The 17,748-nt window shown below is 33.9% G+C and overlaps 1 protein-coding gene across 1 annotated transcript; it reads left to right on the forward strand.

Annotated features, from left to right (window-relative positions):
- Positions 1-395: 395 nt before the first annotated feature.
- LOC120211092 (serine/threonine-protein kinase BSK1-like) lies at positions 396-5,154 on the forward strand. The gene is made up of 9 exons (XM_039209717.1): positions 396-1,040; positions 1,127-1,262; positions 1,580-1,713; positions 1,797-1,902; positions 3,107-3,192; positions 3,626-3,814; positions 3,978-4,142; positions 4,227-4,340; positions 4,640-5,154. The coding sequence occupies exons 1-9, from the start codon at positions 669-671 to the stop codon at positions 4,892-4,894; spliced, it is 1,557 nt and encodes a 518-aa protein (XP_039065648.1). The 5' UTR covers positions 396-668; the 3' UTR covers positions 4,895-5,154.
- The last annotated feature ends 12,594 nt before the right edge of the window (positions 5,155-17,748 follow it).

A 17,748-nucleotide genomic window follows, 5' to 3' on the forward strand; every position in this document is an offset into this window, starting at 1 on the left:
AATAAGGCGTGTCCCGTAAAACGCTTTATAGAAGGCGCATCTTTCAGTCAAGAGTATTAAATCAAAAAATATAATCTAAATGGTATCTGACAGAAAAATATACAAAGTTAAGGTGATATTTCGAAAAATACGCCGAAATATATATATATATATATATATATATATATATATATATGACAGTCGAGGTAAATAACTTTAAATAAGAGTAAAATTTCTGGTAAAAAAGATCTATTTTATTTGGTCGGATGAACAGAAAATCCGGGCATTACCCATCTCTAGGGTAGTAGCAGACTACTTGTCATTCAAAATGAATAAATCAGGGAAAGAGACAGTAGAGAAAGGGACAGAAGGTTTTGTCAGTGCAGAAGGAAGGGCTGAAAGAGACGAACGCAAATACAGAGAGAGAAAAAAGAGAAAGAGAAAGCTCTGTTGCTGTTAGCTGCTGTCTGTCTCTTTCTCTTTTTCTTTCACACGTTTTTGGGGGAAAAACTCCCTTTCTCTCTCAATCACTGTGTCGACGTCGTCTACCCTTCCTTCCCCCCCCACACCAGAGCTTTTCTGTCCCTTCCCTCTTTCATTTCTCTTTGAAGATCGGAGGCGAAAGGTTTCTCTATGGTTATGATTTATAAATTCGTCTTCTGACTCAACACATCCCCTATCCCCGAGTTATGGGCTGCTGCGAATCGGTCTTTCTCAGGAATCCCTACTCAGTGCAGAAATCCAATTACACCCACCACCTTAACGTCAACAACCAAAACAACCGGGTAACTCAGACCAATAATGGCCCTTACTCGCCGTCGAATGGAGGGAAGGATTCCATTGCCGGTACCGCTTCGGCCTTCCCTGATTTCTCAGAGTTTTCCCTAGCTGAGCTTAAGGCTGCCACCAACAACTTCAGCTCCGATTTCATTGTCTCCGAAGGCGGTGTGAAGGCCCCCAATGTTGTCTACAAAGGCCGCCTCCAGAACGACAATAATCGCCGTTGGATCTCCATCAAGAAATTCACCAAATCTGCCTGGCCCGATCCCAAACAATTTGCCGTCTGTCCTCTTTTTCTCCCCCTCAAATAATTGTGTTATTTCCATTTTAGGACCTCCCCTTATTGTTCTTCTGTTTCTTCTTAAAGGATGAAGCTCGGGGTGTTGGCAACTTGAGACACAAGAGAGTGGTTAATTTGATTGGGTATTGCTGCGATGGTGACGAGAGACTGCTTGTTGCCGAATACATGCCCAATGATACCCTTGCAAAGCATTTATTTCACTGTACGGTTCCAGTTTTTGCTACCACTTTTTGTTTTCTAAACAAGAAACATTCTCCATTCAATTTGAGTGCAATTATTACTAACTCCGGCCGAACTGTGTTGGTTGGGTGATAATTGATGTGTTCTGTTAAGTTTGTTTCCAACTAATTTTACTCTCAAACAGTTATATCCTGCATGATAGTATCTTAAGTTTTAATTTTCAAGTAATTTAAATAACAACATATTGTCCTGTGAAAGCAGATTTTTTTTCTGCTTACTCTTTACTTAATGTTTCATTTTTGGCTTGAATATATTTTCATTTCTTTATTTGCATGACAGGGGAAAACCAGACTATTGAATGGGCTATGCGATTGAGAGCTGCTTTATTCATGGCTGAATCGTTAGATTATTGTAGTAGTAAAGGTCGTCCACTGTACCATGATTTGAATGCGTATAGGGTGCTCTTTGATGAGGTGTTGTAACAAATCTCCTTTTTATTCAGGTATTTGTATTTCTTTTGTAGAACATATTGAAACACTTTTAATGGTTTTGGTAGAATGGTGATCCGCGACTTTCGTGTTTTGGCTTCATGAAGAACAGCAGGGATGGAAAAAGTTATAGTACCAATCTGGCGTATACACCTCCTGAGTATCTAAGAAATGGTAACAACCTTTTAATTGTTATCATTATTTGACTTCTCCCTTACTCTTATTAAGAGAAAGAAAACAATGTTGGTAACAACCTTTTAACTGTTATCATTATTTAACTTCTCCCTTTCTCTTGTTTTTTTCTTTAACTCGTCCACATATTAACAAGTATGTTAACGAACATTGGAAGGAAGAAAAGAGAACCTCATATTTCATTAAATAAAACACGCGGTACATATGAAAACACGGAATACCCTCATACTGGGATAAACACCATTGCAAAAAACCAGAATTACCTAAAGCTCTCACATTCTCAACCACAAATCCCCAGAGACAATCACCCTATTCCTAAGTTGCACCTCCAACAAAAGAAAAAAATTGCCCAACACCTAAGGACATAACAGAACAGAAAAAACAACACCTAAAACCATTAAAACAAAATCAACCGCCTCTGAATAGAACTCCACTAAAAGAACCATCACGATCCAATTCCACCCAAAATAATTCAGCTCCTAAAAAGATCTTCAATGGAACAAATCCCCCTTACTCTTGTTAAGAGAAAGAAAACAATCTTGCTCTGCAGTGTATCATTTAGCGTGTAAGTGTAAACCTAAAACTTGTTTATGTGGTCAAATGTTTTCTAATGTTTTGATCTGAATGATCATTCATATATTCTCATAAGCTAGAAGGGAGGAGCTTTAGTTTTACACAAACCTACAGAAACTGACATTTTGCAAACACCTCTTGTGAGCAATCCTTGTCAAATTAGCTATGATCATTTGTGTATTTTATAAATGAATTAAACATACTAAAAAAAGCTTTCCCTTGATAGATTATGTGAGAATTGCTTCCATAAATTCATCTTTATGAAATATGGGGGAGGGGGGTGATGCTTGATATGTTGGACCACGAATGGATGGATCATTTCATTTTCCGTTGTTTCTGCCTTTGCCTTGGCATTGATAGTGTGTTTGAGGGTTTTTTCCATTTCAGATGTTTATAGAAGATCATAATGCCTTAAGCTTCAATGGATTCCAAGTGTGCAACTATATAATTTGAGAAAGATATAAGTGAACTAAGTCTATTGTGAAAATTCGTTATTTAGAACTTTGAAGTTTCTAGGACTGATAGCTCTAACAATGGCTTATTTGTTTTACAATTGCTCTTAGCTTGACTGATTGATTCTGATTTGATTAAATTATTAACATCTGTGTTCTAGGAAGGGTTACTCCCGAAAGTGTAATATTCAGCTTTGGAACTGTCCTTTTGGATCTTCTCAGTGGAAAACACATTCCACCAAGTCATGTAAGTATTATCCATTTAGCACTCTTTAGTTTCTTGGAAAGCTGTAATCTATGTACATAAGGAAGTTATTCCACAATTTCAGTTGTACATATTTGCGGTGATTAGACCTAATGGAAAAATTAAATGATCATTTTAAATGGGGTTCTTGTTTCAAAATGTTGAATATGTAGAAACCAAGGATCTGTGATTTCTCACAGATAGTCAAATTATAACTACACATGTTTTGCTTTGTTTTTATTGTACATTTTCAATGATTTGATATGATGACACCACCTAATTTACGCATGATGAATTTTAATGAAGAATTAAGGAATAAAAATATTATTTCCGTGGCCACTTCAATCTTCCTGTGTTTAGTTCTACATCCTTATTTGTAAATTTTGGAGTACCGTTTTTTAAAAGAAATTATTTATTCCTATTTTATTTTATGCAGGCTCTTGATATGATACAGGGCAAAAATATTCTTCTCTTGATGGATTCACATCTAGTGGGGAACTTTTCTACTGAAGAGGCAACCGTTGTCTTTGATCTTGCCTCACAATGTTTGCAATATGAACCGAGGGAGCGGCCAAAGACCAAAGATCTTGTCATTGCACTTTCCCCATTGCAAAATAAACCTGATGTGAGTCCATCTTTTGTCCTCCTTCAATCTTCCCCCAAATTTCCACCATTTTCCTTTTTGGATATGCATGTGAAAATATTGTTTGCATTTGCTGTTTTGTTCTTATGGAAATATCACAATTTGTATGTTATCAGACTTTGAGGACTTGAGTCTTTATTTGTAGGTTCCATCTTATGTGATGTTGGGAATTCCCAAACATGAAGAGGGGCCTCCTACTCCTCAACAACCACTGTCTCCAATGGGTGATTCCTGTTCACGGATGGATCTAACAGCTATCCATCAAATTTTGGTAATGACACATTACAAAGACGATGAAGGAACAAATGAGGTAACTTTATCACAAGTATGTAGATTTTCAGATGTCTGTATATTATATGGGGTACTAAATCGCTTTGGATATGGACTGGTTCAGCTCTCCTTCCAAGAGTGGACTCAACAAATGAGAGATATGTTGGAGGCAAGAAAGCGAGGAGATGTAGCATTTCGTGAAAAAGATTTTAAAACTGCTATAGATTGCTATTCTCAGGTATACATTTTCATTTCTTACTGAGATAAATAGATCAGATTCATTGATTTATTCACAGAATTTGTATGGTCCGAAAGGGCGCAGAGCCTGTGTTCTAAGTAATGTACTTCATGGTGTTTCTTGTAAGTTATCAGTTGGAACCTTGGGATTTTTGCCATGTAGAAAAATGAGTGTGGGGAAATCTGAGACTCCTGTTGCTTGTATCATAGCAAGTTTTGGCAGCACGATAGATAATTGGCACAAAGGAAAAATGGGTCATTTTTATGCATTAATGCTTAATTTTATCCATTTCTTTGCAGTTCATAGATGTTGGAACCATGGTATCTCCTACTGTTTATGCACGCAGAAGTCTTTGTCATCTCTTGTGCGATCAACCAGATGATGCCCTTCGAGATGCGATGCAAGCACAATGTGTGTACCCCGACTGGTCGACAGCATTTTACATGCAAGCTGTCGCTCTGTCCAAGTTAGACATGCAGAAGGATGCAGCAGACATGTTGAATGAAGCTGCTGCACTAGAAGAAAAGCGGCAACGGGGCGGAAGAGGATCTTGAGAAATTGGTTCAAGTTTGTGGCTCTGTATTATTATTATTATTATTATTATTATTATTATTTTTGTAAGGGCGGGCAAAAGATCAAATTTTTTTGTGGTTGTTGCTGCAACCAAACACACCGAGATTAACGAAAACTGGGATGGTGGTTTTGTGGAAAAAGTTGTATGATGTAAGGTCCGGGGAGGAAGGCATTTGTTTTGCAGTGCTGTAACTTGTTCCTGTTTAGTGATTTTAATGAATTAATTGATTTGTTGATTATGGTTTTTTTTGTTGTCAAAGCGGCAGAAATCTAGCCAAATGATCACTAATGTTTGAATAAATTTTTGTTTTTCTCATCAAACTTTTATTAGTTACAAATTGGTTATCGATTTGAAATCAAATGGTTAGTCAATGTCATTCGACGTTGATAATGAAATGCTGACGTGGAGTGTTAAGTCACTAACTTGGCAAAACTCATCAACTTTGAAACGGAAAGCTCTTCTTCGGCTTATTTTGTTGGATTTCTCTTCTTCATCGCTTCACTCCACGTTAACAAACCCATTTCATAATCTCAATAACCTTGTAGATAAATCAGCACAATCGTCCTCGAAACTGAGAGAGTCGATCTTGTGGAAGCTTTCGAATATGCTAAAACCATTGAAGATATGTTTAGAGTGTTCGAAGATATGGAAGCCATTCAAGGTTGTTTTGATAAGAGAGAGTTGGGGATAGCTTTCGAATTTGCTAAAATGGTAAGCCGCAGGTTATTTCACATCCCGTTGTGTGGAAGTTTCCAGAGAGAACTGGGTGAATTTGGAGAAAAAATTATGGCTAAAAAAAGAAACCTGGAAATGAAATATGCTCATCGCAAGCTTGGTGACTGGAGAGCTGCGAGGCCAGCTATCGGCAAAACTGCAACATTAGCGGCTGATACATCTGGAGACCTTGGAACTGTGGAACCCGAATGAACCACAGCAAATTCAGCAAGTGCACCATCATTCTGTCATTGCAAAATGCATTCATATAGTGAAAGTTGCATGGCTTGAACCAACAAACCGTCCAGCGCAACATCAAACATACGTACGCTTGAGCCAAGAAAATTTGAACAAGTAAAATAAATGAATAGGAGAATATGAACTACTATTTACACCAAGCACGACAACAACTTTATCCCCAGTTTTGAAATTGTTGACTTCAGCTCCAACCCGCGCGATTTCTCCTGCAACATCTGTATCTGCTCCAGCAGAAGTTCTTTAGCCGAAGATTGAAAATAAGCAATCCAAATCAGGGATTTAAATAACATTCACGGCTGTGTTTTCGATAGCGTTGGATGCCATCGCAATCACTGCAGGTTTCGCGGTCATAAAGTTTTCTAAAATTCGCACAATTTATCCTAAAATATAATAATTATAATTATAATAAGTCATTTTTAATAATTTTTATAATCTGGATTATTATTTAATTACACTAATTTAATATGATAATCAAAATGTAATGAAATATGAAAAATAAAGGTTAAAATTTTGAATGAAATTTGAATAAACTTAAAAGAACACGACTAAATTAAATAGAATTAAAATAAAAATATAAACTTACATATTACAAAATTAAGATTAAATTAAATAAAAATTAAACTTTACCTTCTAAAATATCGATTAAATTATAAATTCTAAAAAGGTGAGAGGATGATAAATTAATATATCTCTTAAAAATTTATTTAAAAAAAAAATTTTGAGATATGAAAAATGGGAGTGAGAGTGGGGGACCAAATATATACATTTTGTTTCTTAAATTGAAAACGCAAACATAATAATTAAAGAAAATTCCAGAAGCTATTTTCTCCTCACTTTAAACCTTTCATTTTCATCGAGCTAGGGATTTTTTGAAACTCTTATTTTCGGTAGAATTGTTCTGCTTTTCTGTTCATCTCTTGCTTTTGCACATCAGCTCACTCTCTCTCTCTCTCTTCCCTTTGTTTTTTTTCCAATAATGGTTGAAAAACGGCAATAACGTCTCTTTATCAGTGTTATTCATCGTTACCCCTATTAAATTACGGGCCCGACGGATTGTTATAGGCGTGAATCCATTATTCACTGCTAAACTCAGCATATCGGTTTCGAACGGCGGTGCAACCACGAAATAGCAGATGCTATTGCGTTTGCCTTCCGTTATTTGAATCCTAATTCAAATATTTGAAGAAGGAAAACTGCAAGCAATACCCGTGAATGATAACTGATGCTAATGAGATAATTGTGTTGGTGATTCCCTTATGTGCCGTGATCTTGTCCTTGATCACAGTGTTTTTTTCCGTTGTTGGCTCATTGAATTAGCAGGCTGAAATTTTTACGTCCATGATTGCTACAGGTACACTTGAAAATTGGGTACTTTTGTATCTTTTTTATGGTAAAAATGATAACATCCAAGTTGTTGCGGAAGCGAGTTGTTACTGTAATTGTTAGTTTGATAATCTTCCCTCTCTTGTTCACTAGTTAAATATAAATGGAGCCATTGCTGTAATATTTACTCTTAGCCATAGTCAATCTTATCATAAAACCTAAAAAGTATGAATTAGAAAACGGGTTGATTCTAGATAATTTAATATTGGTTAAGCAAGGTTTCAGTTCAAGTTGTTGTGTATGCTGAAAATTTCTATTGAAATAGAAGATTCGTCCACCAAAATCAAGTCCTGATGATGAAACCTTGGAACTTAAGTGAAAATAAATAAATTAAATCTACGCGAAAGTTTAAAACACAATTCCTTTTGGGTTTAATATTGTATTGAGAAGTACAACTTCATGCAGCTTTCATTTGAGAAGTGAATCACTATTCTTGATCACTAAGGTCCGACACTATTACGACACAGAGGGCCACTGCTGTGCTAATGGATGGAGATGAAAGGATGGTCGTGCCATGAATCTTACCCTAAGAAGAGTCCGAAGATAGTGCTAGAGCCTAGATAAGAGTCCGAAGATAGTGCTAGAGCCTAGAGAAGAGTCCGAGCAAAGTGGTCAATCATCTTCGAATTCATGACAGCATTCTTCAAAGCCTGAACTTTTGTGACTTGTTTAATATTAACGGGATAGTTTCCCTTGAAGGATTCCTTGATTTCAAAGTTAACTTGTTTATTTTCTTAGGAAGATGACAATATTAAATTATTAATGGGTTTTTATTGGTTGTTTCGTTATCTTTGTAACGTCCGAGTGATTATTTCGTTATAAATCATAATATTAATAATTAATTTGTATCTTTTAAAAGTTCATTATAGAAAATGAAAATTTACTTAATCATTAATGACTATTCATTAGGGATTCCTTTGGTGCCTCGCAGACTGTCAGAATGAGATTTAGCAAGCTTGATTGAGAAAATTAAAGGGAAAATGGGGAATTGGGCCAATCGTTGGTTGAGTTATACAGGTAGGCTACAACTTATTGGGGTTGTTCTGTTTAGTATTGTTAATTTTTGGTGTAGACAATTGATCTTGCCTTGTAGACTTATCAAGAAGGTTGAGCAGTTGTGTGCAAGGTTTCCTTGGAAAGGAAGAGATGTGCCTGCTAAGGGGGCAAGGTTCAGTTGGGAGAATATTTATTTCCCTAAGGCAGAGGGTGGCTTGGGTGTTAGGGGGCTGAAGGTTTGGAATAAAGCTTGTCTGCTTTCTCATTTGAAGTGTTCAGTTGATGGTGAGGGGTCTTTATGGCCCCCTGGGTGCACAAGTATATCATCAAAAGCTCTGACTCTTGACAGGTTAAGTGTAGGCCTAGTTTCAGATGGGGTCTGAGGAAAATTCTGAAGCTTAAGAGTGTGGCCGTGTCTTTGATGGGTCGGGTTTGTGACTGGAGACCGAGGTTCTTTTGGGATGAGATAAGGGGTAGAAACGAGAAGGTTACTTTGCATCGGTTGGTGTGGTTTTCCATGAATGTGCCTAAGCATGCTTTTATCTGTTGGTTGGCAATCCTGGTTCGTTTGCCTACTGCTCATCGTCTGGCTCGAATGGGAATGTCAGTCGATGATACATGTAAGCTCTGTGGTATTAGGGAGTCTCGGGATCATATTTTTCTCGAGTGCGTGTTTTCTAAGGAAGTCTGGGAGGGTGTTCTTAGGCTGTGCTGCATTGATAGGGCAGTGGGAGGATGAGGTGAAGAATTGGAGTGGGCTGTTGCTCGGTTGAAAGGGAGATCTCTTCTTGTTTTTTTTCTGAAGGTGGCCTGGCGTGCAATTGTATATTTTACTTGGGAGGAAAGAAAATGTAGGTTTTTGAGGAGTTCCTAGAGGTCCTGAGAATATTGTTACTTGTATACAGGAAATTATTAGGATAAAAGGAGAGGGTAAGGTTGTTAGGGGATTTCATAACTATTTAAAAAAAACAATTAAGTATTATTTAAAAAAATAATTATGACTTTTATTTGAAAAATTGGCGATTTTGAATTAATTTGAATTAGTTGGAACAGGAGTTGCCATCGACCTTTGAGCTAGGTAGGTCGAATACCTAAAACGTCTTTTAAAACAATTTTAAGGAAAAATCATTTTTAAGAAAAAAATCGGTATGCGTTTACCAAAAATTTAATTTAACGGGTCCGGAAGTCGATTACGTATGGGGAATGATTAGCAGCCCACAGCGCCCAAAATTGGTACTTAATCGCTTATACATTGTCGTAAATGGTGGAAAGTATAAATCAAATATTAAAGATTAAATAATTTGCATCGAATTAATTATTAGGGAAAATCCTTCAATCCGAAAAGAAATATCGAGATTCACTCATCTTCCTATCTCTCCTTATTTCTTGACCAAAAGAATATTTCTTCATCGATATAAAAACGCGAATCAAATATAAATTGACTACCAACCTTCGCATAAAATAAATTACTATATAAAAACACATCGAATCATTTAAATAAAAAAATTTAATTAATAAAATAAATTAGATTTATCTCAAGTTCCCATTTCGTTAAAATGGTGTATCGGATCGCATCACTTCGACCAAGTGATGCTTTCCAAACTCATTCTACAAATTGGTGTTCTTGAAACTATTCGAATAATATATAGATAAATAAATACAATGGAAACAAATGTGAATGGAAAAAATATGAAATAAAATATTTACAATAAATAGAGCTAATAATATTTATTTAATACAATACAAATAATACAATATGTAAAATATATTCATACATAAAGGACTAAAATAAAAACAAGCGAACATTACAAACCAAAATAAAATCACCAAAAATAAGTATTTAAGGGACCAAAATAGGATTAACAGAAACTTGAAGGACTGAAAAGTGATTATAAACAACCAAGGGCCACAAACAAAAATATTAGACAGTATAGGCACAAAAAATCCATATATATTATTAAGGACTAAAATAAACTAGACAAGAAATACAAAAGGACCAGTTAAAATTATACCAAAATGCAACCATATGAAATAGTGACCAAAATAAAAGATTCTTAAATGTCATGACCAGATACTAACATCGAAGAAAATAATATAACACATAAGTTCAATGACTTAAAAATAAACATAGGAAAATAAATGCACAAAGAAGAATACCAATAGATTTAAATTAATGGTTTCATAATGAAATTACAAAACATGGGGACCTAAACTGTAACTTTACCCCAAAAATTGAAAAGTACGAGTGATATTACAAAGCTACAGGGCTAGGTTTGCTATTATCCCCAAGCACGAAAACGCGCTGAGATCCCCCTCTTAGATGACGTTGTTTTAACCCCTAAATATATGTTAAAAAACACGACTAAAATGGCCCTAAATTTTCATTTGCTTAATCTCATCCTAGCCTAAAAGAGGGAGAGCCAAAAGGCTCTCCAGCTCCCTCCTTCTCTGCCAATCCCACCGAAGAAAAGCACCCTCGACTCCCCGGCCACCGTAAGTCGGTGGCCACGGGGTAAAGCACTAAACAAATCCCTATCAGAGGATTCCCTCACAGCCGAACCCCTCTATAACTCAACCTCTAAAACCCCTTTACTCACAAAACAAAACCCAAATCCTAAAAGTATAAGATTTCACCTTCTATTATGGGGCGTTCTTGCTTCTCCAGGGCAATGATGATCTCTATTACAGGGAAAGGTATCAACTTTCTCTTTACTTTAATTTTTCTCGGTTTTCTTTTTTACTCTCTTTACTGCCATTTTTTCTGTTTTCTCCCGAATGACCCCCTGTTTTTCCTCTGCTGCCTTCTTATCTCTCTTGCATTTTAGATGAGATAATTACATCTAGCATAGGGTATGATTTCTTTTGAATGAGTTGGTGAAAATTCTGATTTTTTCGAGATTTATTGGTTTTTAAAAAAAATGGGTTTGGATTTGGTGATAATTTCGACTGTAGATGAAAACTTATTTCACTGTTTTCTTTTGATTTGTTTGGATTTATTGAGGTGGCTGACGGTGGGAGGGATAAGTGGCAACACACACGAGCGGGGAGCTAGAGTGTAACACCCCCAACCCATATCTGACCCGGATCTGAATCCGAGGTGTCACATTGACTTTTCAAATCGTTTGCTTTTTCAAAATAACTAAAATTCAATTTGACATTTACAATAAATTGAATAATTTCTATTATATAAAACATATGGTTTTACAAAACCTATCAGAGCATACTTGATCCAAATCTTTAATTACATGCCAACTACTTTCCATGAAACAACATACATACTATTCAAATATATTTCTAACTTGATCTTTAGAAAGAAGAAGCTGAAATGTCTTGTCCCTCTTTGTTCTTTAATCTTCTCGAAACCTACGTGTGAAACATTCACACGCTAAGTTGATGACTTAGTGAGGCATAAAAACATATAATGGAAACTTAATTATCTAATGACGCATGAACACTTTATACAATGATATCACACAACATCATATGACAAATCATATAATAATTGCATACATACATATATCATATTATTATCACTATTAATATTCTTATTATTATCAATATTATTTTCCTTCACTTTAATCATGTAATCTTATCCTTAACACTTATACATATCATATCATACAAATTCATATATCCTTCCATGTAACAATTACATACATGCACATATATCATCATCTACACTCTTAACATTATCATATATTATTCTTATTAGTCTTTCTTATCATCTAAGCTGATACTTAACACTGATACACCTTATATCATACCTTTCATACAACAAAACATATAACATTCACATAGAATTTATTTATGTTATATTTTTTAATAGCCATGTATACTTATGAGAACTAAAGTTATATGAGTGCATTGAGGTTGTGCACATATGTTGTCACCACGACTCATATAAGGTCCCACTAGGGGCATATAAAATTGTCCCGAAGGACCTCGTACATGTCCCGAATGACCACATATAATATATATGTCCCGAAGGACCACATATAACCCTTGACTCTTTGTATGCCAACTATACCCCTAGCTCTCATATCACATAACATGACCATTATCATTTATACTACTCACATAACTTGTATCACATATGCATATATTCACGTAGATCACTTTTGCATAGTTTATATCAACTTTTCATGTAATTTTACATTTCTTGTCACATTGATTATATCTTGTTATTATGTCTTCTCATAGACATATATTCATATGTTCATATAGTCACATAGCTTATCACATATACATGAAATCTCATAGCTCATGTCACATTTTTATATGATCTCGTAGATCATTTCCATATACTGATATCACATTTTCACATAGTCACATAGACAATATCACATAAACATTTAATCACGTAATTCATATTACATGGCTTATATTTTTTTCTCTTAGTTTCACATAGATCACTTAACATATGTCATAACATACCAATATATATATATATCACTTATATAACTTCATGTATATACTAGTTTCCTATATTCCCTTAGTTCAGTTTCACATTGCTCCTACAACCTTCTCCTATGGCTTCATAGATCTTTACCATATAATCCATATATCATAGTTTCATCTAAGCATATGAATATTTCTCATATAACTTATCTTACATGTTTAGATCATCATTTATGTACATGTCTCCTAGTTGATATACTATTTTCATATTATCATATATGTCCATACTACTTATCTTATATTTCTTCTCATGTAATCATATAATTCCATTATACTAGTTCACTTAGATTATCACACAATCATGTACTTGCCTAGCTCATGTTCATATTGTTTATATCACTTTTTTACATATCTACACAGCTCATATCACATGGATCAATATCATACAACAGAGAACATCACCGTACATGTTCACATTCAAACAACTACCAACCATACCTATATTTATGCACACATAAAAACCATATTAACCTACTCTTATTCATGCCATATCAACCTACTCTTATTCATGTAATCATGAAAGCAAACCATTGGAAACAGACTCATCACTAGTCTAATTTCCATCAATCATATACCATAGTAATAAGCACTCACCATAGCCTCACTAGTCCAAGTCATGAACTTATCTATTTCTTGCTCAATCTTAACTCGTTAACTTATCAGATACTCGCTTTCAATCGATATTTACACGAATATACAATCGAATAATTATCGGGATTTGAATTACTCAAAAAGATTCTTACCAATGCAAACTAAATAAAACACTAATTTCTAATTTTCAACTTAAGTAGTTTCGGTACTATAACCACAATACTGATACCTTTATACTTGTAGTATCGATACCCTATCACGGTGTCACGGTGTCAATACGTTTCCTTAATTCTGTAATTTCATTACAAGAATGGTACCGATACCTCCACATTGGTATCGATACCTATAGTACCGATACTATCACTTCAGTATCAATACCGCATGTAGATTTATCCCATTTTTGCCTTATGGTACCGATACTACTAACCCAAAATATACATATTTATCCCGAAAATTACCCATACATCACTTAAACTTGTTTTATTTAACTCCTTTCATGCTACTAAACTCAACTATACATACTTAAACCATCTTTTAACACTATAACACATCACCATCTTCAATGTCTCACCATAATTTGTTAAACTAAGAATCTTACTAGAATTTCAACATGCTCCAAATCCCTTTTTAAAACTTTAGATTTCTTATTCTAGCTTATGACAAGTCAAATCCAACTTTAAATTTCTTTTACTCCTTTTTTAACAATTCACTCAAAAACTTCTTATATTCAATCTCTCATAACATATTCATTTTTTAGTTTTAAGCCACCCTAAACTTTCCTTAAGCTTTCTTAACCTTCCAACAATCAAAACTAACTTTGAAACGAAAGAAATAACCAACTTGAGACCAATTTACCTTTGACCACACTCACTGTGGAAGAAGAAGAAGAAGAAAACTCCCAGAGTTCTCTGATTTTTGCTTCTTCCCATCTATACATGCTTAAATCCATTATAAAGGAAAAATAAAAAATCATTCCATTGAAAAGACCAATTTGCCCTTATTTCATTCAATATTTACTAAACAATCCTTCACAAAATATTCCACATAAATCCCTGAACTTATTAAAATTTTTGAATTTAACCTCAAATTTTCAAAATTTACATTTTAGTCACTAGCCCTATTTTTGGGATGTTACAAATCTCCCCCTTTAAGAAAATTCATCCTCGAATTTTCACTACACAATTAAATGGAGAATATTTACTCTAATTTTATTCGTAATCTCATGTTACCTTCACTACTTTATGATTTCTCCACAAAACTTTAACTAATGAAATTATCTTATTCATGAGCTGTTAACTTCATATTCCAAAAATTTTCACAGGTTCTTTCTTATAGAGAAAATCATATCAAACTTCTATTTATTCCTTTTCAAATATGTGTAAAATTTTGTTAATTATCAACTATCTCAAAATTAACCTAAGTAATCTTCACTCTTTCTTCAACTTCTTTGATTCAATCTGACCATTCCAAATCTCAATCTTTCAATTCAAACCAACTTATTGGTATCCAACATTCTTTTACACCAACTTTTAAATCTTTAGAAATCCTTATAAATATAATCTCACTCATCATGTAAATAATAATAATTTTCTATCAATCAGGTACCCCAATTATTGCCAACTCAAGATTATGAGTCATTTGACTTATTCCATTACTCTATCATTGCTTTGTAACAACAACCAAACCTTTATTCTTGTACCATCTTCGTCCAAATTACCATACTCGTATTCTTTTTATCATCTCAAACTTTTCTACCACATTCATAGCTTTCTTAAGATATATGAATCTTTATCTCTTTGACTAAATCACATCTACATGATCAGAATACACCACTATATCCAAATCCACATCATACTTGATTAACTTAACTTTATATCTTTTTCAATTCTTACAACTCTATTACCCTTACCATTATAGTTTGTCACTAGCAACTTTTTAATCTATTTCTTCATAAAAATCCAAATTTATTCTCCAAATAACCTTGATATAAAATTCCTAACAACTCTTTATCATTCCCACTTAGAATCGAAAACTTTTCTTACTTCTAAATCAAACTTATAATTTATACCTCATCATGACTCTTATCATATTAGATCCTTTAAACTCCATCATTTAATTTTCTTAGCTTTTATTCCTTCACAAATCCAAAATCTCCTTTCATCATAGATTATATCTTTTTCTTCATAACCTTGATAATCAACACTTCTTGCACAGAACCTTGTTCCTTATCATTTCTTATACTTGCATTTTATCAACTTGCTTCATCAAATACCATATTCAAATACTCACTTTATCCACTTAAATACTTCTTCTACCTTAATTTACACCATGTCTAACATAACTTTTAATCCAATTCCTAAAAGTTTTTCCATAAACTTAACTTCTTATCACTTACCCATTATTAACTTCTTATAAATCTTCCAACATCAAACCCTATTCATTAAATTTGTCTGATTCTCATCCAATTTGATCTTTTAACAAAGGATACAGCTAATTCAGACCTAGTCTGAAGTTGAAAACTAAAATCTCTGTCTCTCTTTAATGGTGCTGAACTCTATGAAGCACAATTCTCTTAATCATCTAAAATTTTAGTTATGCAAACCTTTTATTTTGAGCTCTCACTAGAGCTTTATCACGATCTACCACTTCTTGAAAAGGGAACAGTTTCAAAACCAATAACACTCTTTTAATCTAAGGCACAAACCTTCCACAAACCAATCACATACATCATTTTCAATAGGAATTAACTCAACAACAATTTATTCCACTTATCAAACCCGAAATCTTATTCATACACTGTACAATTCCCTTATTTTCAGCTCATAAACTCTAACTTCATTTATCTTATAAACTTATCACCAATGTACTTATTCTTGAACTCTTCTAAAAATAATAACCACATCACTTAATCTTTTAACATTTCACGATAACATCTATTCACAATACTCTAGTTTGTCCACAAAGCAAAGAAACTACTCCACTTCAGAACAGTGGAGATCCTTCAATAATATCTTCATATCCTCTAACCAAAGGTCCACTACAACATGACATTTCTCATCTTTACCCTTGAACTTGGGTGTTCCTAACCCTTTTTATTCCTTCCACAGGCACTCCCTGGGGTATTCGCTCTTCCCCCTGCCTGGCCAGGGGAGGTGAATTGCTACTACCTTCAAGTATTTTGCCTCTCGTTTCACTTAGGAAACTCTCATGATCAGACATCTACTATAACCTAAGAATTCAACTTTTATTAACAAGACATCATACTCCTTATCCTATCATATCAGAAAATTTTCACTTCGTGTTGGCATGTACACATTTTAAAACTCATTTGACTTCGGTTTAAGCCTAGAATCGGCTAAGTTATGATATCATTAAATGTAACACCCCAACCCAGCTCCGAATCCGAGGTGTCACATTGACTTTTCAACTCGTTTGCTTTTACAAAATAACTAAAATTCAATTTGACATTTACAATAAACTGAATAATTTCTATTATATAAAACATATGGCTATACAAAACCTATCAGAGCATACTTGATCCAAATATTTAATTACATGCCAACTACTTTCCATAAAACAACATACATACTATTCAAATATATTTCTGATATGATATTTAGAAAGGAGAAGTTGACTTGTCTTGTCCCACTTTGCTCTTTAATATTCTCGGAACCTATGTGTGACACATTCACACGCTAAGTTGAAGACTTAGTGATGCATAACAACATATAATGGAAACTTAATTATCTAATGATGCATGAACACTTTATACAATGATATCACATAACATCATATGAAAAATCATATAATAATTGCATACATACCTATATCTTATTATTGTCACTATTAATATTCTTATTATTATCAATATTATTTTCCTTTATTCCTATAATCATGTAATCTTATCTTTAACACTTATGCATATCATATCATACAAATTCATATATCCTTTCATGTAACAATTACATACATGCACATATATCATCATCTACACTCTTAACATTATCATATATTATTCTCATTAATCATTATTATCATCTAATCTGACACTTAACACTTATAAACCTTATATCATACCTTTCATACAACAAAACAGATAATATTCACATAGAATTTGTTTATGTTATATTTTTTAATAGCCGATGTATACTTCTGACAACTAAAGATATGTAAGTGCATTGAGGTTGTGCATATATGCTGTCACCACAGCTCGTATAAGGTCCCACTAGGGGCATATAAAATTGTCCTGAAAGACCTCGTAGATATCCCGAATGACCACATATAACATATATATCCCGAAGGACCACATATAACCCTTGACTCTTGGTATGCCAAATATACCCCTAGCTCTCATATCAGATAACATGGCCATTATCATTTATACATGTCACATAACTTGTATCACATATACATATATTCACGTAGATCACTTTC

The sequence above is a fragment of the Hibiscus syriacus genome, unplaced genomic scaffold (genome assembly GCF_006381635.1).
Source record: "Hibiscus syriacus cultivar Baekdansim isolate YM2019G1 unplaced genomic scaffold, ASM638163v2 tig00109957_pilon, whole genome shotgun sequence".
Classification (NCBI taxonomy): Eukaryota; Viridiplantae; Streptophyta; class Magnoliopsida; order Malvales; family Malvaceae; genus Hibiscus; species Hibiscus syriacus.

Excerpts from the sequence above, each read along its gene's own strand:
- LOC120211092 (XM_039209717.1), top strand. The coding sequence starts at position 669 with ATGGGCTGCTGCGAATCGGTCTTTCTCAGGAATCCCTACTCAGTGCAG. Across the intron at positions 3,815-3,977 it reads CATTGCAAAATAAACCTGAT|GTTCCATCTTATGTGATGTT; the intron begins GTGAGTCCATCT and ends CTTTATTTGTAG. Across the intron at positions 4,143-4,226 it reads ACGATGAAGGAACAAATGAG|CTCTCCTTCCAAGAGTGGAC; the intron begins GTAACTTTATCA and ends GGACTGGTTCAG.